Source organism: Drosophila melanogaster, chromosome X, assembly GCF_000001215.4.
Source record: "Drosophila melanogaster chromosome X".
Classification (NCBI taxonomy): domain Eukaryota; kingdom Metazoa; phylum Arthropoda; class Insecta; order Diptera; family Drosophilidae; genus Drosophila; species Drosophila melanogaster.
In genome coordinates, this window is record NC_004354.4 from 13,090,578 (window position 1) to 13,113,458 (window position 22,881).

General features: G+C 40.6%; 4 protein-coding genes across 6 annotated transcripts; 2 read left to right on the forward strand and 2 right to left on the reverse strand.

Annotated features, from left to right (window-relative positions):
* The first annotated feature begins 567 nt into the window (after positions 1-567).
* On the forward strand, positions 568-3,409 carry lic (licorne). The gene is made up of 5 exons (NM_057814.4): positions 568-964; positions 1,035-1,425; positions 1,512-1,644; positions 1,707-1,909; positions 2,583-3,409. Exons 1-5 carry the CDS (start codon positions 906-908, stop codon positions 2,799-2,801), a joined length of 1,005 nt encoding a protein of 334 aa, NP_477162.1. The 5' UTR covers positions 568-905; the 3' UTR covers positions 2,802-3,409.
* A 312-nt stretch (positions 3,410-3,721) lies between these two features.
* Positions 3,722-5,155, forward strand: CG2200 (uncharacterized protein). 2 transcript variants are annotated; one of them, NM_001298254.1, is made up of 3 exons: positions 3,722-4,096; positions 4,196-4,756; positions 4,868-5,155. In NM_001298254.1, exons 1-3 carry the CDS (start codon positions 3,996-3,998, stop codon positions 4,926-4,928), a joined length of 723 nt encoding a protein of 240 aa, NP_001285183.1. In that variant the 5' UTR covers positions 3,722-3,995; the 3' UTR covers positions 4,929-5,155. The 2 variants fall into 2 exon arrangements, with proteins under 2 accessions (NP_001285183.1, NP_572852.1); NM_132624.2 differs by having other exon boundaries at positions 3,891-4,096.
* Positions 4,994-21,885, reverse strand: Chpf (Chondroitin polymerizing factor). 2 transcript variants are annotated; one of them, NM_001298255.1, is made up of 6 exons: positions 21,057-21,885; positions 10,308-10,964; positions 7,860-8,015; positions 7,204-7,806; positions 6,646-7,141; positions 4,994-6,578 (listed from the first exon to the last, which is right to left on the reverse strand). In NM_001298255.1, exons 1-6 carry the CDS (start codon positions 21,264-21,266, stop codon positions 6,241-6,243), a joined length of 2,460 nt encoding a protein of 819 aa, NP_001285184.1. In that variant the 5' UTR covers positions 21,267-21,885; the 3' UTR covers positions 4,994-6,240. The 2 variants fall into 2 exon arrangements, with proteins under 2 accessions (NP_001285184.1, NP_572853.2); NM_132625.3 differs by having other exon boundaries at positions 5,539-6,578.
* On the reverse strand, positions 16,805-17,617 carry Fer3HCH (Ferritin 3 heavy chain homologue). The gene is made up of 2 exons (NM_132626.2): positions 17,385-17,617; positions 16,805-17,322 (listed from the first exon to the last, which is right to left on the reverse strand). The coding sequence occupies exons 1-2, from the start codon at positions 17,517-17,519 to the stop codon at positions 16,897-16,899; spliced, it is 561 nt and encodes a 186-aa protein (NP_572854.1). The 5' UTR covers positions 17,520-17,617; the 3' UTR covers positions 16,805-16,896.
* Positions 21,886-22,881: the final 996 nt, after the last annotated feature.

Genomic DNA, 22,881 nt, shown 5'->3' on the forward strand with positions numbered 1-22,881 from the left:
ATTTTCAGAGGATATTTCATACAAATATAATATAACTATAATAGATTTTTCAAATTCAAATTGGTCGATTCGAGAGACTTCGTTGTTCTTGTACTTAAAATAATAATATAAGGTCTACCTATTTATTAATTAATAAAATAATAAATTATTTTAGTACAATTCTAAAACATCGAATTCTATATGTTCAGTCAAACTTGCAACATTACGTATCGAAAACGGAGTGACCAAAGTGCTAAAAAGAATCATAAATATACCGAAATGCAACTTAAGATGGGCATCACTTGGCTAGAACTTATTAAGTTTTCCCTTAAAATAAATGTCTATAAATGTATAAATAAAAAATTAAAGAAAATAAACAAACATTAAAAAATAGGTATGAAGAATATACGGAACAACTTTCTAGAAGGCTTACAAAGAGATATAGATATAATCGATACCTAACTTAATTATCTAAATTCGTTGCAGGTGGAAGCAAATTTATTATCGAGGCACTTCGATTTATTTGTATGACGATACTATAGCTGCACTCGTTGGGATATATCGATAGGACCAACTGCGGCTGGCCAGCGCTAGTGGAAAAGAGAGAAAAACGAGAAGAGAAGCGAAAAGCGATCGGTGAACAGTGCAAAAAGTGCGGAAAGGAAAGCAAAGGCAATAGCGAAAGGTTGGGCGGCAAAACCCGGGCCACACGATCCACACCGATCCGATCCCCATATCACCGACCCGCATCCGAATCCTGACCTGACCAAATGCGGTAAAAATAGCCGCACCGCATCGCATCCGATTCGCACCGAACCGCCAAGTCTTGCAGAATCCGCCAGAAAACACCAAGGAAAGTCGTGGAGAGGAGAGGGTATATATAGCATATAGCATATAGGATATAGGATATAGAAGGGCCTACCAAAATGTCCAAACGCCACCGCCTCACGCCCTTTACCATTGCCAAGGAGCCAGAGGCCGCCATGTAAGTCAAAATGGTCAAATCCTGGCCAGAAACGAATTGTGAATTGAACTACATTCGGCAATCCTTTTAGAGTCCCGCCACGCAACCTGGACTCGCGGGCCACCATCCAAATTGGCGACCGGACCTTTGACATCGATGCAGATAGTCTCGAGAAGATCTGCGATCTGGGCCGTGGCGCCTATGGCATCGTGGATAAGATGCGCCATAAGCAAACCGATACGGTCCTGGCCGTCAAACGCATACCCATGACCGTAAATATTCGAGAACAGCACCGCCTTGTAATGGATTTGGACATATCGATGAGATCCAGCGACTGCCCCTACACCGTCCACTTTTATGGTGCGATGTATCGCGAGGGCGATGTCTGGATTTGCATGGAGGTGATGAGCACCAGCCTGGACAAGTTCTATCCGAAGGTCTTCCTTCACGATCTGCGAATGGAGGAAAGCGTGCTGGGCAAGGTCAGCTGGGGAGGATTGGGGGCGGGTCTAATCTTATCGGGCAATCGCCACTATACTATTACCGTACTACTGCCTTTGCTTTACAGATTGCCATGAGCGTGGTCAGTGCGCTGCACTATCTGCACGCTCAACTGAAAGTCATTCATCGGGACGTCAAGCCCTCGAACATACTGATCAATCGGGCCGGCCAGGTCAAGATCTGTGACTTTGGCATCTCAGGTGGGCTGGCATTCTGTGACTTCTTGCCACTGTAATCATTCTAATATTGGACTGACTTTTAGGCTACCTCGTCGACTCCATTGCCAAAACCATTGATGCCGGTTGCAAGCCGTACATGGCGCCGGAACGGATCGATCCCCAAGGAAATCCGGCGCAATACGACATCAGGTCGGATGTTTGGTCGCTGGGCATCGGCATGATCGAAATGGCCACGGGCCGCTACCCATACGACAATTGGCGAACGCCATTTGAGCAACTGCGTCAGGTGAGTGCCTACCTCTGGCTGGTAACTGTCACAAAGAGGATCTTCAAGATTTTTCCGGACAAAATATGTGTCATTTAGTCAATTTGGGATTTTAGGTCCTAATTATACAAAGGCTACCGATCCGATAATGTATTCCATCTTATCATATATGTAATGAACATTTGGATTTTTCCAATTGTGGTAGCTAAAAGCTTTTAAGAAGGGTGGAATTTCTAAAAATTTGATAATTAATAATCAATTGACACGTTTGATTGGAGCTTATGTTTTTTCACAGATAATCCGTCGAAAATAGTATAAAAATAGTAGTTATAGCCACTCATAATCATATACGAAGCAAATGCTGAGTATTATTATTTCCTGCTAATGATTTTGTTAATATTAATGTCAAGAACCAACTTTCGTTACATAACTTATTGGGGGCTCACAAATAACTATTAAGTAATTTTAATTAAAAATATAACCACTTGTTCTCAAGCACTTTACACGTACAATAAACTCTAAAAAAAACCATTAGTAATGTGCCAAGCTGCTGTGGTTATCAGAATACTAAACAAAACTATTAATAAACATACAGAATGAGGCTTTTATCAGAGGGATTTTGTAACCGATCTAAACCACAAGTTTTCGCATCGTGCGTAATTAAGAACCTATTTTTTTTTTTATTATCTTTTAGGTGGTTGAGGACAGTCCGCCGCGCCTGCCGGAGGGAACATTTTCGCCGGAATTCGAGGACTTCATCGCCGTCTGCCTGCAGAAGGAGTATATGGCAAGGCCCAACTACGAGCAGCTGCTCAAGCACAGCTTCATCGTGGAGCACCTGCAGCGCAACACGGACATCTCGGAGTTCGTGGCCAGGATACTGGATCTGCCCGACGCGCAGCCGGCGCAGTAGGTTAATGGCCGGGTAGCAGGTTAATGGTTAACCCATGGCGCCGCCCCCTTAACCCCTTAAGCCGTGCCCGTGCCCGTGTAAATTGCCGCCGTCTTCTTCTAGCATGCATTTCGTACATGTTGTGTGTGTGTCCCCCGTCTGTGTGACAGCAAAAGGAATAAAACTTTATTTGAATGGAGTCCAAGGAAACCCCAAAAACAAACCCAACAGCAATCAGCAATAAGCGTCAGCTAATCTAAAGATACAAAATGGAAAGTGCATAATTATTAATTTAAGTGAGAGAAGCAACAGCAACATAACCGTTACTAGCAAACCTGCAATATGCATAATGCAACAATCGCCTTGCAACGCTCAAAAATGGATAACCGAACCGTGCCTCCCAGCTGGCGATGCTGCTGATGTCTTGAAGCATAATACCATTTTAATATATATTTTTAAATGAGAATAGCTTAGTCAACGAAAAACAAGAACAGAAGCAAGCAAAGCATTGAATGTAAAAACGTACTAAACTTAAATGATAATTTGTGAACTTTTGAACACCAAAATAGTCGAAAAGAAAGTGTTTATAATTATAATTGTTTAACAAATATATATTACGTAAAATAGCTAAATCCTGTTGTATTTGTATGAGAAATATTCGTTGCAAATGGTGAAAATTCTCAATGTGATTGGTATCACAATCTTAAGAATTTTGTTATTGCCTAAATGGGCAAATAAAACCAAATACTCCAGCTGAAATTCAAAAATTGCGGCCGATTTCAGTGCATCATGAGTGCAACGATGCACCAAATGGAAATCGTAGATATGTATGTACATATATAGATATATGGTATCGATAGCTTTTCATCTGGTATCAGGGTTCCATTGACGTGGAGAACCTTTGCGATTTGCAAGGCATTCCCGCACTACGTGAGTTTCCTATCGATATCGAAGAACTCGCAGATACGCAGAGTATTTACTTTATACAGCTAATGGAGTGGTTAAATTTCTGGAAAATAAACCCCTTTCATGGAATTTCACCCACACCCATGCTTTTCCGGCGCCTTGTGATAAGCTCGCATGGAGGAGTTACTTGCTCCGATATTTCTGGAGCCCATCCCTAGCGGCTGGCCATAAAACCCTGATAATCTTCTGGTCGACTGGCTGAACCATCCAGTGAACCATCCATTGGCCCACGATTAGATTGCTAAAGAAATGGCCAGTGCACGGAACCTATTGTTGCTATCCTCGTCGCGTTTGCACGGCCATGGATACTTGGAGCATGCGCGCGGCCAGCTGGAGGATCTCTTCAAGAGGTAGGTGACTTACCATTTGAGATATGTACATTATTATTCTTTTACAACAAAGTGAATTCTTTCATTGGTAAATTGAACAAACCCTCCGATTCCTTGCAGTGCCAATGTGAAGACCGTGCTCTTTGTGCCCTACGCTCTGCGGGATCACGACAAGTACACTGCCACCGTGCGCGATGCACTGCAGCCGTGGGGATTCAATGTGGAGGGACTGCACACGAAGCCGGATCGCGAGCAGGCATTGCGGGAGGCACAGGCCATCTTTGTGGGCGGCGGCAACACCTTTGTGCTGCTGCGTTCGCTCTACGAGATGAAGTTGCTCGATCCGATTAGGGAACTGGTGCTCCAGCGTGGATTGCCTTACGTGGGCAGCAGTGCGGGCACAAATGTGGCAACTCGATCCATTCACACCACCAACGACATGCCGGTGGCCTATCCGCCGAGCTTTGAGGCACTCGCCCTCGTTCCCTTCAACATCAATCCGCACTATCTGGATCCGGAGGCGGGTAGTCGGCACAAGGGCGAGACGCGAGACGAGCGGCTGGAGGAGTTCGTCGCATACCATGGACTGCCCGTGCTGGGTCTTCGCGAGGGCACCAGTGTCCGGGTTCAGGGCGAGAAGGCCATCCTCCTGGGCGATCGCAATGCCAAGCTGTTCAAGGCGTAAGTACACACTTCCAATCGGACAAATTGGGTTTCATGGTTTCTTACATTCAAATAACTTTAATGTTATTTATACAATTTAAATGTAATTTATTTTCGTTTATTTTTCAGTGACGGTGGCACCGAGGAGCTAGCACCCCTAGCGGATCTCACCTTCCTGCTGCAGAAATAACCAAGCAAAACGATCGAATTAAAGAGAACATTGATGTTTATTGTACATATGCACATTCATAATTTGTTTTATTCTGCAATAACAACAATTCCTACACGTAAGCAGTACACATACAGTAGTTGTACACTATGACTAAATGTATAAAAAGTTTGGATAGAGGTATAACCCCTGACGAGTGTACATATATCTAATAAATTTTGTAATAAATTAATCGGATTTCCCCTCGTAAATCGTAATGATAAGAATTTGACTGGCAGACTTCTTATTCGATGCTAAAACTGATGTGCTGGCAAAATGATCAAATGGATAACATGGATACACTAACAATGGACATCGGCTAAATGAAACTGGCAAGCACTTAAACAATATATATATTTTTTTTTATTTACAATGGGCTTTTTCATTGCCACAAAAGCCCTGATAGCTAGCAATACTTTTGGATTGTTATTTTGTAGGCAAAGTTTCGATAGAATTATGGTTTATGTTTTCAGGCAGCCGATGCTAAGACTTAAGCTCTAACTTTTAAAGAGGAACACGGTCAAAGTAAGCACTCCCCGATTTAGACCAGTTTTTTAACAGTAATTCCTTTTTGTTTTTTGTTTTTTTTTTTGGCACACCGTCTTTGAGAGAGCCCATTTATACAGGGATTGTAACACTTTGAGGCAAGGCGGCATCTGGTTATTTGTCGTACAGCCAAATCGTTCGTTTCACTTAGATTAGTTTAGTTGTATAACACTTAGCTTAACTAGTCGTTTAAATAGGAGTCAATGGTGCAATGCTGCCTGCGTAACTTATTAGGAATCGTTAATAGAGATATGTGGCGTATGCTAAGTATTTACATGCGAAAATCGAATGTCTGTTGAATGGCTCGAACAACAAGTGTCCCACATTTGTCCTACGAGTTTTGGCAGCTAAAACTACGCTACGTTAATAACTAACTAACCAACTAACTAATTGCTGTGTCTACCATTTTTGAGCATTGAAAGTTTCACTTTAAAGCAAGCAACAACGGGAATCGCCTAGGCCCAAAACACTAAGTTCGGATTGAGATAGGTCCACTGCTGGTCTTATACTTGGGTCCCAGTCCCACCATCATTTCATTTATGAATAGGATTTAATTTAAGCCTTGGATGCGAGTATAAGAGTTGGCATGCACACACACACACACACACACGCACACAGGGATCACATTCATTCGTTCAGCTCAATCAATCACACGGTCATGTACACAATGGGAATATCTTAAAAAGGAACTGATGATATTACAGGCAGGAGCTGGAGCTGGAGCTGGAAAGGAGCCTTCGGATCCCAACTATTTGTGTAGAATACTTTTGTCCTCGTAGCGTATTATGGCGTCGCCGATCTGCTTGCGCGACGCCAGGTGGATGCACTGCTCCCGACCGCAGCGTTCCGGCACGCTCTGCGGCAGCGTTCCTCCGCGTGCCAAGTGATTCCGCACATCCTGGCCGAAGCGCAAATTCGGTTCCACTCCGCGCAGTATATGCACCGAGTGCTGTGCCGCCACGAACATATCGAGAATGCTTTCCACGCCCGGTGGTCGCGTCTCCTCGCCAGGCTGCAGCAGCAGCTGGTCGATGTCCAGGTCGCTGCGTATGATCGGCAGTCCCTGCGGATGTAAGAGCTTGCGAGCTGAAGCGGAAGGAGTATGGAGTAAATAAAAGTCCAATTAACTGGAAAAGTTTCCTCCATCACTCACCCTGGACATAATCCCGACTATAGAAAGCGATCACGTCGTGGTTATGGCGATCGAAGTAACCGCTGCTCTGGCTCACGTCGCAGGTGTCGCACTCACGGCAGAAATGCGCCCAGCGGCATGGGTACATCTGGAAGCCGATTGGTGCGTACACCTGGAAGCCCTGTATCGTGTTCATGCGCACGCGATTCAGAAAGTCCGCCTTGAAGACCATGCCTGGCGTGGCCAGCAGCACGAGGGATTCGAGGCCCAGTTTGGGCAGTGCCAGATCCGCAACCACCAGACTGAGAAGCTGGCGTGGTCCATACATGGAGGCGTGCAGCAGCCAGCTCTGCGGATCCACCGGTTCGCTCAGCTGCTCCGGCAGCCGGATGGACACCCAGGCGATCCGAGAGCCATCGGTCTTGTACTTAGATGACAAGTCAAGGGCCAGTGTCTTCAGTGCTTTGAAGGGATCCTCGTCGCCCTTGCTGGGCGACTCCAGTCGGTACATGAAGATCTGAGAGGTAAAATAGTGATTACATTATTCTGCCTTCAAATTGTATATGCTTTCGATCTCACCAGCAACAGGAATGTGTTGTCCTGATTTTGCATACAAATCCTTTCGTACTGTTCCACAAACAGCAGAGCATCCGGCACCTGGTGCTCAAAGGCGGGCACCAACATGGCAATTCTTGTGCTCTCGGTGACGTAGGGCGAGGGCACCACCTCCACGCGACCCAGTGGCTTAACCACCTCGAAGCTCTTGATCACGAGCCGGCGACTGCGACCCGATCCCTCCTGCAGATTGAGATGCAGCTGGTAGTCCATGCCGCGTGTGGCATCGAACTTCCGATAGGCACTGTGCAGACTGTGGTAGCTCAGGCGCGGATGCTTAAGTGCGGCATACTGTAGTGCTATCTCCAGGACTTTGGCAAAGTCCTGTGCCTCGATCCGCGACAGCGTTGCCACCGCATGCTCCGCATTGCCATTGGGCAGAAAGTTGTGCGTCCCATTGAGCAGCTGCCACGTGAGGATGTCGTGACGCGTCTCCGGCGCACTAGGTGGCGGCACGCCCAATGGCCACCGGATCTCGAGAATCTTGTTCGATATACTCCCATTGGCAATCCGGTACGATTTCTGCTCTAGAGCATAGCCCCGCTCCTGCACCTTCTCCAGATGGTGCTGCAAACCAAGGGGTTTTCAATATTAATAATCATTGTTTTTCCTTGGCTTACCTTGGAGTAGTAGGCATGCAATCGGTAGAAGTCCTCCGGCGTCTGGACGGGATACACGGTGCTGGCATTGCGGAAGGCCTCCTCTTTGGCCAATTCGCTGAATTCGCGATGACGACGACCCGGCGCATCCAAGGCGTAGCTAAATTGCCGCATGCCCTGCAAGTCAATAAAGATACAGATACATATAGTTGGAGTTGAGCATGGCCATGGGCATGGGCATGGGCATGGGCATGGTCAAGGTCAGGTTCAGGGCCAACATGCTCGATTCCGTGGAAGGAAAGTCGGGCTGCGGATCCCACGGCTGGAACAGTGCCATATGCTCGCAACAAGCGATCCCTTTTTACGATCCATAAAATAAAAGGAACAAGCATAATTAAATTAACAATGTCGCGCTAATGGAACAAAGATCGCCCATTCGATCGCGGATTTGCCCACATCTTTGGCACTTCTCCATACACTCTGTGCATTTGTATCCATTTGGAGCATTTTTTAATTGGCCCGCGCACATTAATCAATTCCCCAGCGAATTGCAGCTTTTGAAGACGCCGTTCGGCAAACTCTTTAGGCCAGTTAATTAAGCGAAACACACTTGCATATCTTCGCTTTTGTTTAAACAACTGCAGGCGAAATAATAACATTCAGCACGGCTTCCCATAATTAAAAGAAAATCAATAAAAAAAATATGGATTCTATTGCAATATTTTCATTTAACAATTAATATTGAGGATGGCGAAACTTTGGTTTAAATAAACCAAACTATTTAACCCATGTATAATTCTAAATAATAATCAAATGAGTGGTTATGTTTGAAGATTGAAAATAGTTGACAAATGTTTACCTAATGGTCTGCTGTTTCCTCAGAAAGAAGATGACAGAATAAACACTAAATTTCAACTGAAACATACAGCTCATGGCTGGAATTCACTGTGGTATTATAATCATCACTACTAAACATTTTTCTGCAGAGACCACCACCACACATAAGACATAAATCATTCCATGCTGCCTTACCGCATAAATAAAATTCAATCCAAACAAACCAGCAATCGAAATCAAACGAAAGGAAAACTAACATCTCAACGGAAAAAGTTCCATTTACTCACGGTTGTTGTTCGACTGTTTATGCAAAAAATAAGCTGCGTGTTCATATAAACAGAGCTATAATCAGAAATGATAATGAACAAGACACACCCACTTGTACTTTCGATTAGAGGAAGTACGATGTTTAGTACGAGTATTAGGATAAATAAAAAATAATATATATATACAGACAAATAAATTAGTGACTTTATTAAATTGCTTGATTCCCCACATTAATAATATAGATTGAATAAACTGAGAATGCAATTTTTATCTATAATTTTGAATAAGATACTTATAAGTATCTTAAGATGTTCGTAAAGTGGCTCTCAAACTGTCACGACTCGAATGTTAACATTCACAGCTTCCCCGCCCAGTGCCACGCCCACCCAGCGCACACTTACTGGCCGGCAAAGAAATTCTTGTGTTTGCTACTTGGAAATTAAATAAACTGTGTTGTCCGTCCATCAACTGTGTGATTCTGGTCTTGCTCTGAATTTGGTTACTCATCCTGCTCTTTGCGAGAACAGAGGCGTGCCAATTTCAAAGGCTTGGGTATTAAAATTACACATATGCTATGGTATTTCGCTAATACAGAACATAATATTATATAATATAATATGTATAATACAAGAATCCCCTTTTCAAACAACCAACGCGCACGCCACTGGGCTCAAAAGTACGGTGCTGTTGGTGCTTTGCTCTTAATTTTCTCAACTTTTCAGGGTCAATGTGCAGCAGTGTTGGTTGAGTTTTCGTAATAAAAGCAAAGCTAATTTAGCGATCAGTAATTATTATACTAACGTATACTGTTCGGTGTAATTGTTTTACATTTGAACAAATGTCAAATTGCTTTTTTTGTATTTTACTGCTCAAGCGTACGAAAGACTATTGATTTCAGAAAACATCCGAACCGGTATCTCTGGCACTTTGTATCAATGAACTGAACCAAAGATCAAGATACATTTGTGCGTTTGAATGTCTGCTCCGTCTGTGTATTTGGTTTTTTTTTTTACTCAACAGCAAATTGTTTAAATAAATAAAAAGACAAGTGGATGGTGCGCTCATTGATATTTCAACCCAAAAACGATTTTGAGAAAGCATAAATAGAAGATAGATAGATTGATAGATAGATTGATAGATAGACTGATAGATAGATAGATAGATAGATAGATAGATAGATAGATAGATAGATAGATAGATAGATAGATAGATAGATAGATAGATAGATAGATAGATAGATAGATAGATAGATAGATAGATAGATAGATAGATAGATAGATAGATAGATAGATAGATAGATAGATAGAATAGATAGAGATAAATTGCACATGCTTCAATAATTTCTATCTAAGATCGGCGACTCACCTGAAAGCTCTCCTGGCATCCGGCCACCCGACTGGCGTACTTGACGCACCGCCCGATGTTGACACTATGGTCACTGGTGCTTCCGATCCGGACGCAGCGCTCCAGATTGTTGCGCATCTTGCGTATGACGCTGCTGCTGAGCAGAATGCCCGCCTCCAAGGAGCAATAGTTGCGATCACTGGCTCCGGGTGCCTCCTCCTCGTTCGCCGGCGGTTCATTCGACTGGCCATCGGCGGAGGCACCGCCACCCGAAGGATCCAGGCCGATGCGTGCGCCACCCATGTACAGGTCAAAGGTGATGCTCATGTGATAGAGCAACTTCACCAGCTTACGCGCATCCACGTAGACGGTATCGGGCACCAACAGGAAATAATCGTACTCATCCAGATAGTTGTCCGCAATATACTTGACCACGTGGAATGGCCGGCGACTCTCCCGCGTGTCCGTAAATCCCACGATGTTCTTCAGCTTGTAGTTGGTCTTTACACTGTCCGCATAAATGAAGAACTTGATCTTGTTCACCAGGTGGGCGGTGGTGCGGTTGAAGGCCGTCGCAAAGGTGTTGATGTGCTCCTGCGAGGTCATCACCCCGATGAAGAGCTTCTCCCGTATACCCAACTCTGAGGAGTAGTATCGCGGTCGAATCACATTTTTCACCTGCAAGAAGGAAAATAAATAAAATTAAAATCATTTTATTAGGAAACATATTAATAATATTCAAGAGCATGAGAATATCGGAAGTCCCTTCCATTTCCGGATTACCAGCTCTGTGCCCTGATCTTGAAAACATCTCCAATGATTTGGGATGCATAAATATGCGCGATATCTAAGTGGATCGATTTGTGGGCAGAATTACTGCGCATTCTACGTGATTTCGTTTGAAAATCTGATTTATTTTTAAAACGAACTGGATTCCTCGGGACATAAGAGACTTTCAATTTTCAACCACGATATGGGAAGGGTGGAAAGATCATTCACCAATTCCAATTAGAAATATGAGTAATACTATCTCCTGATATTCACCTGCCTATTTTTAGCCCCTGACATGCACTCCAAATCGTATAAAATGCGTTAAGGGTCTTTTATCTGCCCAATTACATCTATATTCCTCCACGCTTAAGTACTCAAAACGACGAACTCGTAAACCGACTCTTCTCGAGTGGCTCCAATTTTTCGTTGGCCACTTGAGGGCACATTTTAATTCTATTCCTCTACGATTAGATGACTGTCCAAAGTTTGGCTGGCAGCAACGATGACGAGGAATTCCCCCTTTGAGTAGCTATTTTATCCACTATCTTGTCGAGGTAGAAAACGAAAAAAAAAAAAAATACCGATTGCGTTTCCCAGAATGCCTAGATACAGTGATAATAATGTCAGGTCTTGGTTTTAATACCATGTGATTCCAGAAGTTGACAACTAGATTCTCCGGGAACGTCGAAAGAATATTTATTATTATTTGTTATGCCTTAAGAAGCCACATGTGACTTGTCGTTATTAAGCTTCCTTTGTCTCATTTAATATTTAAATTCAACTAAGCATAAGCATATTTTACAAATTTTATATTTTACTTGTATGTACTTTTGAATATTTCAACATTTTGCATGGCTTTTTAAAGCTCCATAAAATTGCTATAAACAAATATACTCACTTAATTTATAGCGCCAAATTTTTTTAATGGTTTCTGCGCTTTTGTTTTCGAATTTAATGAAATAGAAGTATGGCCCGAATTTCGTGGAACTGCAGACTTTTGTGACTCACTGTGCCAGGTAATTTTTTACTTTTTTCTTTTTGTTTTTTTTTTTTGAATTGAAACAGGCACAAATTCGTAAACACACTTTTGCTGCCGTTTAAGTGGGCGGCGGTTGACCGCCCTTCGCAATTTGCATGTATGCTAATTTACGTACTAGCCATCTTAACCCAAAAGAGATGCGTGCAAGGTGGTGGCCACTCCTCCCGATGCTTCCATCCGCCAGGCCAGTGACTCCACCTTGGCTGCCAACGGAGCTCGTCGAATAAACAATTGTGCCAAGTTGTGCAAGCACTTTTAACCAACTCGCCGTGTTATTTTGTTGATTTTTTTATTGATTTATTTTTTTTTCCAGGCAAATGTGGACAACGGGGCGCTGGTGCAGTTTACAGAAATTATGGCTAATTAAAAATCATTCTTAATAGATTTTTAATAACGGCAAACAAGCTGTTTGCTGACGGTGTTTATATGGCATCGTAAAGTGGCCAGGGTCAGTTTCGATAAGAATTACATCATGTTTCGAGAGCTGCCTGAGTTTACTGGCTATATATTCTACACAATTCGTTTGTTTCAAAAACCTATAAAAAGTTCTGGAAATTTAATCTGCAGAGTTGGAGTGTCGCCAATAGTTGCTAACTGAATAAGCTATCAATTAGCAGTGATTAGATTATCTTAATAAAAATATATTAGCACAGAAAAAAATCCAATATGAAATTTGTATTTCTTTTTCATGCTTCTAATCACTCAAGAGGCATGTTTATGGTAAGAGAAATTATTACTTTAACGTGTGCTTTTTAATTTTCTGCAATTATAAATGAAAATACGTCTAAATTTCCCACATTTTCTTGCCAATATTTTTTTTTCACCGTGCTTAGCCAATCAAAGTCGCGTTAATGGCGATCGAGAAAAGCCATTTGAGTTTCGATTTAATTGAATTGCAGGCAGTGCAGTGCAATGGCGAGTATCTCGCATAGTGTTGTTTCCTATATGCAATCGCTGCCCACTTAATGGCTCCATGTGGCGCTTTAATTACCGCGCTGGGGTTACAGCTTGATCCCCCGATCCGCAGTGGATCGGTTCAAGATCTGACCTTGCGCCAATACCACAGATACGCCCGATGAATAAATGGGCGGTGGATTGGGGCACATCGGTTAGGATTGGACGCACACGCACATTTGCCAATCATCAAATGTGTAAATATCGCCGAAAGATAAACCACGGGTAAAAATAATACCGAGAAAAAAAAATAGAAAAGAAAACACAACATCCATTTGGGCTAAGATCACTCTCGAGATCTGTGTTTGTTCGCTTGGATATTTTGTAGCGTTTTTGGGTAAATAAAAATGCTTTCCTAAATATGAATGATGCATGGGAAATTCAATGAATACACTGATTTCATGATTTCAACATCGAAACAGTGGTCGCTTTTTTCGGATTTTATCAAGAAAGCGATTTGAAATTGAAGATGGACTTTTGAGCATGTTTATTAAATAAAAACAAATACTTGCAACTTTAATGCAAACCACCTCTTTCTCTTCTTTACTTTCTACATTTATATTAAATTCCTTATAGATATGATTAAATTGAAAGCACTAAATTCTCGTTGAACCACGGTATCTAGCTATTTCAACAACATTGTCGGCTTTTGGCAACAAGGCCATGCCTGGCATAAATGTGATTCACTAAAAGGTTTGTTCACCTGAACAATGAGTTCGCATCTTGGATCCAAATTCCCCACATCCACATCCACATCAACATTTACCTGAACATAAACCACACATTTTCGCTTGAAATCGTTTATAAATTTTCCCGCCAATGGATAGATTTCCGAAACCGATCGAGGAAATCTTTTGAGGCACGTGGCCCAACACAGTTTTGTACAATATATGGCACAAAGTTGAGTTATCAAAAAAAATAATAATAATAATAGTAAAAACAATCGCTCCCAACAGCCTTGTGACGTAATATGACAACAACGGAAGCGGCAAAAGGTGCTAAGTAAGGAGTATATTTATTGACGACCAGAACAAACCAACTGGCTAAACCCTCCTTTCCTTATCGATTGTGCTGTCTTATCAGAAGATAGATATGGCTAAGACGACGTCACCGTACACCAATTGGAATGGGAACAAAAGCCATTTCCAATTTCAATTTCCATGCCACAAAAAATTTAATTAAATACCACACACACACAGGCAGATAGAGCATTTCTTTCTTTGTTTACTCGGTGGCCCAACAATTCTTTCGTCAGATAAATAAGAAATAGCGCCATTGCCAGCCTGGATATATCGTCGTGATAAATGCGACCAACTAGACCAACTATGATTTGATTAACTAGAGAATTTAGTAATAAAGTATGCCTTTTTTTTGTTAGGAATCGAGTTGTATACAATAGCACAATAATAAACGATCCAATACAGTCTTTCTATATAGTAAATCATATTATTTACAGGCTTAACAACTATGAATTACAAATATATGACTTCCTCTTCAAATATTTATTATTTTAATCCAACAATGGGCAAATTGCTTGAATATCCATCGCAGCAAATTAAAATATTCAAGGAATTGAGGATATCGAACGTAGTATCTTACGGATGTTTAGATGGTTTGGTAAACTCTGTGGAATTTCCAAGAATTGTGGCTTCACTTTCGGCCCAAATGAATCACTTGGCATGTTCAACTTGAACTTAGGACGCGATAAATGTTTACTGTGATTATATGGCCCTCGTCGTCGTCGGCTTTGGGTATAATAAATCTCCAGATAGCCCAGTGGGTGTATTATTTTATATGACCAACTACTTAAGGTGTGTTTGCTTTTTTAAGCACAGTGTAATGAGTCGCATGGTTTACATCTGAAGCGAGTGAGCCACTTTAATTACATGGCTAAATTCAAAAACGAACTATGTAAATATTGATTGAGTAACCGAAAACTGAACATTCTGCAAGTTTTTACTGATTGATTTTAGTTTTAAGCTTGACTTGATTCATTAACTCAGCCATTCAATTTAAGTGATCAATTAGTTGTTGAACTGCCGGTACCATTATAAATGATTCAATTGCTACACTATTTAATTGCAATTGAATTATTTAATCATTTTATTCTATTAGATGCTCTCAAAACGAGTTTAGTACGCAATTTTGTTGTTCTATCAGATATTTTCCTATTACTTTGGCAATGTATCTTTTTGCAACAAATTACTTTCGGCTTACAAGTTCTTATTTACAATTGAAATTTTGTCATTCGATTGAAGACGTCACGGAATCGCATTGAAAATCAATTATTTAAATTAACAACGGATCGGCTATTGGTTACCCCACGGTAATTGTTTCAATTATCAATCGAATCGCAAGTGGCTTTTAATTACACGTTCGTTGTTTTTATAGCACAAATGAACGGCTCTCAGGGTGTATCGATAACTCGAGTAATGTCTAACAGCATTACCTCCACTCAAAATTGATGTGATTTAGTAACTAAAAAGACGATATAATAATACACATGCTATCCACATAAGTGTACAAGGGTGTAACTTAAGACTCAATTCAAAATTAAACGATTTATAATGCAAGTCATTAAGATCTTTAAGATCTAAACTAGGGCTTATATTGATAGATCTAAAAGGCGACACCTTTGCATCGTCACAAGTGACATACAGAGACATATGTTATGGCATACGGATCAGGTACATATATACAGATATATATATATATAGCATATGGGCAGCTGGCAATCTCGTCTCTCTAGGCTTTTCACATTTCCAGCTGCAAATTGTATTGGATTGGACAGAAATCTTAATTGGGACAAGTACGCCGTCGACCAGACACCGAGTTTTTCTAACGCCCGCCCGCCGGGGGAGGATTACTACTACTACAGATCATCTCGTCTGGTCTGGTCTAGTCCGCAGCTTATGGCAATTTATTGGGGCCGCATCTGTATCGCACTGTATGTATGTACAGTCTGCCTTCGTATAAATGCCTCCGAACCTCAGACTTTAGACCGGAAATGCGACGCGCTTTTCAATTAAAGCCCCGCCAAGATCTTACCATTCAGTTCAGCATTCAGTTCTGAATGAACGATCCCTACGATCTGGATGAGTTTGTTGGTCAATGTGGGAATGCCCCCACAAACTTCCAGAGGGGTTCATGATTTCGGAAATTAGATCAGGGAAAATTTAATTTGATTTAGAACGAAGTTTCGCAATTCTGTACTTATTTCATATTATATTCTATGTAACTAAATGAATGAGTTACTATATTTGTCGTGTCTTGCCGACTTTCACGATCTCAATCTATATAGATATAGATAACCTATTAATACGTCACAAATGCTTATCATATAGACCAACTGCTTCATCATCAAGTTCCAAGTGTTTTATTATATAATGGGTAGAACAAGCGTAGTTAAATGTCAGGCTTCTTTTAACTTTTATCTTTATAGATTCGAGATTATCAACTGTTATCATATATATAACAGAAATATTGTGTCATTTGATTAGAAACGTATTTACAGAACTGGATAAAGCAGATGAGTTACTATCCAATACCATCAACACTGTGGTCCAACTAAAGGGTTATCAGATGGGTTTAGCTGTTGATTTCGTGAAGCTTTGTTTTTGGACTCAGTTTCGGTGTCGATTTCAATTAGAATCTTGCGCAACTCTTGGAGCCGATAAGCGAGTATATTTATAGAGTTAGTTTTACGCCAGCCACTTGATAATGTGGCAGCAAAAAAAAAAAAAAAAAAACAATTGATCGGCCAAAAAACGAATCTTTACTGAACACACATGGGTTTGCCAATTATAATACGTATTCTTCATCGGATGGTTGTCCATTTTGAGGTATTCATTTCGCAGGATGCATGCCGCTGCCCATATACTTGTCGAACAGGAATTCGCCCACCTGGTTTTGTGCCTTCTCCAATTGGCTAATATAGTCGGCCAGAATCTTCTGGCCATCCACTTGCTCCTGCAGGAAATTGGCCTCGATGAAATCGCAGAGATTCGGATCCGCTTCCTTGCCAGCCAGGGCGTGCAAATCGAGCAGATGCTTATTGACCTCCAGTTCCATTTTCATTGCGTGCTTTAGTGCATCCAAGGTGCTGGCGAAACAGGGCAACGGCTGTGGTACACTGCTCAAAATGATTAGACCACCACGCTTGTTCATGTACGTCATGATCTTCTCCGCGTGCTCCCGCTCCTCGACGCTCGCCTTTAGGAAGAATCGATGCATTCCGGGTGAACTGATATCGGAGCGATCGAAATGGTAGGCCTACGTGTATTGAACGTACTATATGCATATATATATATTCCCTATTGACTGCGGAACCTTACCATGGCCAGATACTGGTGGGATGCCTTCAACTCCATGTTGATCTGATCGTTTAGCTTCTTCTCGCAACTTTTGGCGAAGTTCTGACGCACCAGCATGCACATGTGGCGCCGAATGTCGCGGAAGCACCACGCCATGTCTTTTGCTTCTTTTTGAGTTTTTTTCTATCTTTTTTTTTTTTTTTTGTTTTTGAAAATTTAGAAACCTATACAATTTGGAATTGAAAGTCAAAACACAAACAGTGTGTCTAAAAGGCAACTGGGTCGGTTCGGACAGGTGTCGATGGATCGGATACGATCCATCTAAGTTCGTCCATTGATCTCATCTCCAAATATCCAGATCTTCACATCTCCGCATCGATCTCCGATCTCGCGATCTGGAGGAGGTGTTGATCCACCGTTCGGACGGCCAAAAAACAACGGGTTGGAGTTCAAAGTGCTGCCGGCTCTGATTTCACTTAACTTCCACTTAGCAATAGTGTGTACACAATCTCTCACTCGGTTTGTTCGCATCTATATACGTTCGTACGTATAGCTTATAGATACAGATACATATGTATATATGTACATATATAGTTAAATATCTGTGTCCAGATATGTTTGCTTTAACTTCAACAAGTACACACGAACACGGACACACTAAGTAAACGCAGTTATTGTCTTTTATTAAGTGAATGGAAGACGACTTTTGTCCGAGTTTTGTATAATCGTGTTATACCCTTTCTCATAGGGTATTTGAACGCTTTTCCCAAAATATTGCTGATACAGAAAATTGCGACAGCCAATGCAAGTTAAAATAAGAAATTTAATTTATTAAAGGATAGAAAACATAATATTATATTTTGTATTTCAAATGAAATGCTTTCGTAGGCGAGTTCAACGCGTCTTACAGGTTTAGGGTATTGAAAATGTAAAGATCTCCCAAGCCGAGGTTTCCAAACATTTCCTATAAACATCCAGGTGGTCAAAACTACTCGCACTTTACTACAAACATCCACTCATTACGCACATTTAAAAAACCAACAAAGCAATGGTGACTCTTGAAGCCATGTGCGCCCCATAAAAAGGCAATAATAAAGATATAAATGGTTCATTTTCACCGACACACAGGAAAACGAACCGAGAAAAAAAACACATAGGAGTTATGCAAATCATCGTTGAACTGGACAATAACAACCCAAATAAAAAATAGCAAACATTTTTAGATGAGTCTTTACGTTTTTTTTTTTCAAGCATTATGAAACAATTTTCCCTATGATTGTGATTAAATAATATATACACTTATTAAGTGAACGATGACATATGATCTTGTGTGTTTATAGAGGCAATTAACATGTTTAGTTCATTATGCAACAGTCGCAATAAAAATGAAAATTATTATCTTATTCAATATTTAAGGGTCAAATGGAAAGGCTTTTGAACACAGAAAAATTTCTAGAATTTTGTAGAAGATTTTACAGGCATTAAAGTTCTATAATTACTTAAGCATATTGAATTTCAACAAAATCCACATCGGAACTCAGTTAAATTTCAAATTCCACTCCCGTAATGCCAACAAGATTTTAATTTGGACAAGTGTGACAGCTTCAGCGACACATTTACATCACCTCCAAAATAATGGCAACAATCCAGTTTGCAGTGTCATAAAAACGTGCAACAAATTATTAACATTAAATTAAGCTGCGGAGTCACAAAAAAATTTTTATATACATTCGACGTGTTAACACAAAACTCAAACGTCAGCATATGAGGTAAAAAAAAAAAAACAAAATCCAACATAATTTGCTGAACATGAGGTCGAAAATAGCGTACGGCATACGAAAATATTTAATCGATTTGAGCTATTGTCGGCATGATACTCTTTCAAAGAGCATACAAACTTGTTCCAAAAATTAAACTATATATTAAAAAAATATTCAATTGTATGTATATAATTAAGTGTTATAAATGTGTACCATCTTAATTTTGGTATAAATATAAGCTGCTAAAATATCTATTACATCTTAAGGGGTATTCCCGTCTCGACTATTTCAGAATATCACGTATTTCTTTGCGCACATTGTTCAATTCAATAAATTGTGGCTTCGATCGCCGTCGCCAACATACGAATAATTTACAATACATACGAACGGTGTATCAGTTAACATTCATTTACTTTTGCTGCTGGTCATAATTTCCAATGCGTTTATTTATTTAAATTTTAATTTACAAGCACCCGATCGTCTGGAATTTACAGTCAGTCGCAGTGCATGCAAAACTGTGAAATACGATCGTTAAACGGGGAAATGAGTGCGGGAAAATTTGAGAACTTTCCACAAGGCATAAGACTAGTGTAAATAAAATTCAAAGGGTTGGCGGAACAATTCAAATCGAAGTAATATATATGTACATAAAAACTGTTCGAAAATCAATGCAAAATCGAATTGGTCATTTATAGGCATTGTGGAATGGGTCATTGCACTTTAAGCAACATGTGAAACAAATGTTCGGTGCTAATTACAGTGACCGCTTGGAAAGTATAACTTGTTGATTGGGCGGTTTCTAAGGGGAAACTAGAAGTCTCATTATGGGGAACACGTGTTGTGCCCAGGAAGTGAAGAGGTTTTCATTTTGGATCTAATCCTTCGAATATCCATACGTTCTAGTTTTTAGTATTGCATGTTGCTTGAATGCTGCATCTGGAACAAAACGTATGTTTTCAGAGAGATCTGAAACAGTCTAATGCCATTTTTTATATTCCTTAGAATGGATTTCCAGTTCCTTATTGCATCTAGCACTTTTCTATGCTTACAGAAGGTGTTGAGATGTCTTTAGCTTTGATCAATCCTGGTTAAAGAAATTCAGGGTAGTCGTCGAGTGTGGCGTTCCGGCGATAAGCAGGAAGGTCAATAAAGCCTTATCAGCACTGTCCGTTGTTCGATGATATATATATATATATATATATATATACATATGAGACATGTGTGGCCAATGCCGTCGACGACTAAACATTTGCATTTTCGTCTACCATTTCACAGAAAGCCGAGGAGGCGCCGCAAATCGAAGCGGATTGCGATTTGAGAAACACAATTTCGTGGATTTGTATTCCGATTATTCTATTGATTAGAGGCAGCACGAGCACTCACGCTTTTTACTTAAATCGGTACAACAATGAATCCATTAATAACTTCCGTCTAATGAGCATGCATGGCATTGGAAGCCCCCCGTGATGAGTTGTGCAAATAATCACATACCCATTATCCTCAGAAACTCGATTAATGACTTGAATTATTTTTTTCGGCACCCCGACAATATTCCAATTGGCGAAAGATTACGATTTAGGGTTATATATATGTATATAAAATTATCCCAATAGTAAATAAAATATTAAATATATTCTCATGCGGAAATGTTAGTGGCTATTATGCAGAGTGTTTTACCGAAAATAAAGCACGATGTCGGATAAATTTCTTCATCTGCAAATCAACAAAGTTGTGAAAATTGTTTAATAAATTAACGGCTATATCATGATGTATTATTTAATACAATATTTTATATTATTCAATAATCAGCGACTATATCAAATAATACTAATTAAAAAGAAGAGAAAAGAATTTTAAAGAACTCCTACCTATAACGATCGTACGTGTACCGTTATACATTTAATGCGGTTCATAACTGGGAACAGTGACTTACCGGCTTCTTGGCCGCCAGCGGCTTGTTGATCAGGTTCAAGTGGGGCTCGAACTCCTGGCCAAATCGCTCGATTAGCAGATTCTCGGCGGCCTCCTCGGGACACTCCTCCTCCCAGATGTCCTCCGGAATGTGCCAGCTGAGCAGGAGGCCCAGGAGCAGGCCGATGACGAAGTAGTGATTGCGATTCAAAGCTGTAAAGGGCCTCCGCATGTTTTCCTTGCGCCTTCCGTTTCCGTTCCCACTTGAACTTGACCGTCGGCTGTTCCCAATTCCTGTTCCTGTTCCCGTTCTCGTTTTCAACGCGTGCGAGCGAGATGGCCAATGACGGGGATATGCGTGCGAGTGTGCGTGAGCGCGAGGGAGTGCGTGAGAGAGAGCGAGGGAAACAGGAGTCGGAGTTTTGCCCAATTTGTCATTTGCACATCTTCGCCCACTTGTTGCTGTTGCTTTCGCCTCTCTCACTCTTCGTTCGTTCTTTTCCTTTCGATCGCCTTTCTCTGCAGCCTGTTTTAATTTATTTTTCTTTTGGTTTCTATTTTGTTGTTTTATTTTTGGCACTTTTCGCCGCTCTCTTTTTTCGGCACGCACTTCTTTAGCAGCTCTCTTTGCGCCTTCTTCACTTCTTTCATTTTCGATACATTTTCACACACTGAAAAAACCGCGCGCTTTCATTACAATCGCTTCCTCTCTTCTATTTACACCAATTTGCGGCAAAATGCGGCGGCAAGAGTGGCGAAAAAAAATAATAAAAAAAAAATTCGAGCAGTTCAATTCGGCCCGGTTTTCCGCTGCACGCAAAGTAAAAAAGTAAACAACTGAAGTGACCGCCAGTGGTGGTTGTACATCGATTGGCAGGCCCGCAAATATCGATTGCATCCATCGCTATTTCGTATCGATCTTCGATAGCCATGGTGTTCACACTGCGAAGTTTTCACACTGCCATCTACCATTAAAAAATTTAAAAATGCAATGCCGTTGAGAAAAGAAAGGTCTAACTATCTATGTGTATCCCCAGTATTTGAGATAATTGCGTAACAGTAACAGAAAAATGCATAAAACTATTATCCACAGTTTTTCAGAAAACCGACTAACAGTCGGAGGAGTTTACGGTTTTTAAAAATGCCGCCTTCTTTATTACAAGTAACACAGCCAGCCTATCCATGCTATAAACGACTTTGTTAACAATAAGATTTCAATATTATGCAAAAGTTTTATAATTTTATTAGTTATTTATTCAATGAGTTTCATTACAATTTGATCTACGGTTTTCGAGGAGATTGCATTTTTCTATTTCTACACGTAGCGCACAAATTTTCCATTTTTAAAATAACATAATATCGATATTTCGATAAGAGTGCGATCGGAGGGACATATGATCATTTTTATTCAAGTTAAAACCAACTTGGATATTGAATTTTGTTGCCAAAAATTGTTTCCCTGATTTTATGTTTAAAATAATCGGTATTTTGATCAAAACATTAAAAATAATAATCCAAATATGGAATGGCATACCTCGTTGAGTTTGTTTTTTAAATCCCAATCGAATTGCATTTAAGTTTGGGTATTCTAGGAATTTTCAATTTTTCGCAAATTTTGATGATGTTACCCCTTACAAAAAATGCAATAATTTGGCCAAAAATTATTTTCACAAAATCCGTTCAAAAGTGACAGGGATGGTTAGTATTGCTAATAGGTAGCATAAAATGGTAATTCGTTTTGCTCTGTGACCATTTTTAGCCAAGTTATACCCAAAAAACCGATCTTAAATATTTCAATTTTCGGAAAAATGGTTTCCCTGATTTGTTGTAAAAAAAATAATCGGTAT

Bases quoted from the DNA above. Each gene is read 5' to 3' on its own strand.
- lic (NM_057814.4), top strand. From the start codon at position 906: ATGTCCAAACGCCACCGCCTCACGCCCTTTACCATTGCCAAGGAGCCA. The intron at 1,645-1,706 runs GTGGGCTGGCAT...ACTGACTTTTAG, and splicing joins CTGTGACTTTGGCATCTCAG to GCTACCTCGTCGACTCCATT. The intron at 1,910-2,582 runs GTGAGTGCCTAC...ATTATCTTTTAG, and splicing joins CATTTGAGCAACTGCGTCAG to GTGGTTGAGGACAGTCCGCC.
- Chpf (NM_001298255.1), bottom strand. From the start codon at position 21,266: ATGCGGAGGCCCTTTACAGCTTTGAATCGCAATCACTACTTCGTCATC. The intron at 10,965-21,056 runs GTAAGTCACTGT...TCCTTCTTGCAG, and splicing joins CGCTGGCGGCCAAGAAGCCG to GTGAAAAATGTGATTCGACC. The intron at 8,016-10,307 runs GTGAGTCGCCGA...ATTGACTTGCAG, and splicing joins GATGCCAGGAGAGCTTTCAG to GGCATGCGGCAATTTAGCTA.
- CG2200 (NM_001298254.1), top strand. From the start codon at position 3,996: ATGGCCAGTGCACGGAACCTATTGTTGCTATCCTCGTCGCGTTTGCAC. The intron at 4,097-4,195 runs GTAGGTGACTTA...GATTCCTTGCAG, and splicing joins CTGGAGGATCTCTTCAAGAG to TGCCAATGTGAAGACCGTGC. The intron at 4,757-4,867 runs GTAAGTACACAC...TTTATTTTTCAG, and splicing joins AATGCCAAGCTGTTCAAGGC to TGACGGTGGCACCGAGGAGC.
- Fer3HCH (NM_132626.2), bottom strand. From the start codon at position 17,519: ATGGCGTGGTGCTTCCGCGACATTCGGCGCCACATGTGCATGCTGGTG. The intron at 17,323-17,384 runs GTAAGGTTCCGC...CAATACACGTAG, and splicing joins CCCACCAGTATCTGGCCATG to GCCTACCATTTCGATCGCTC.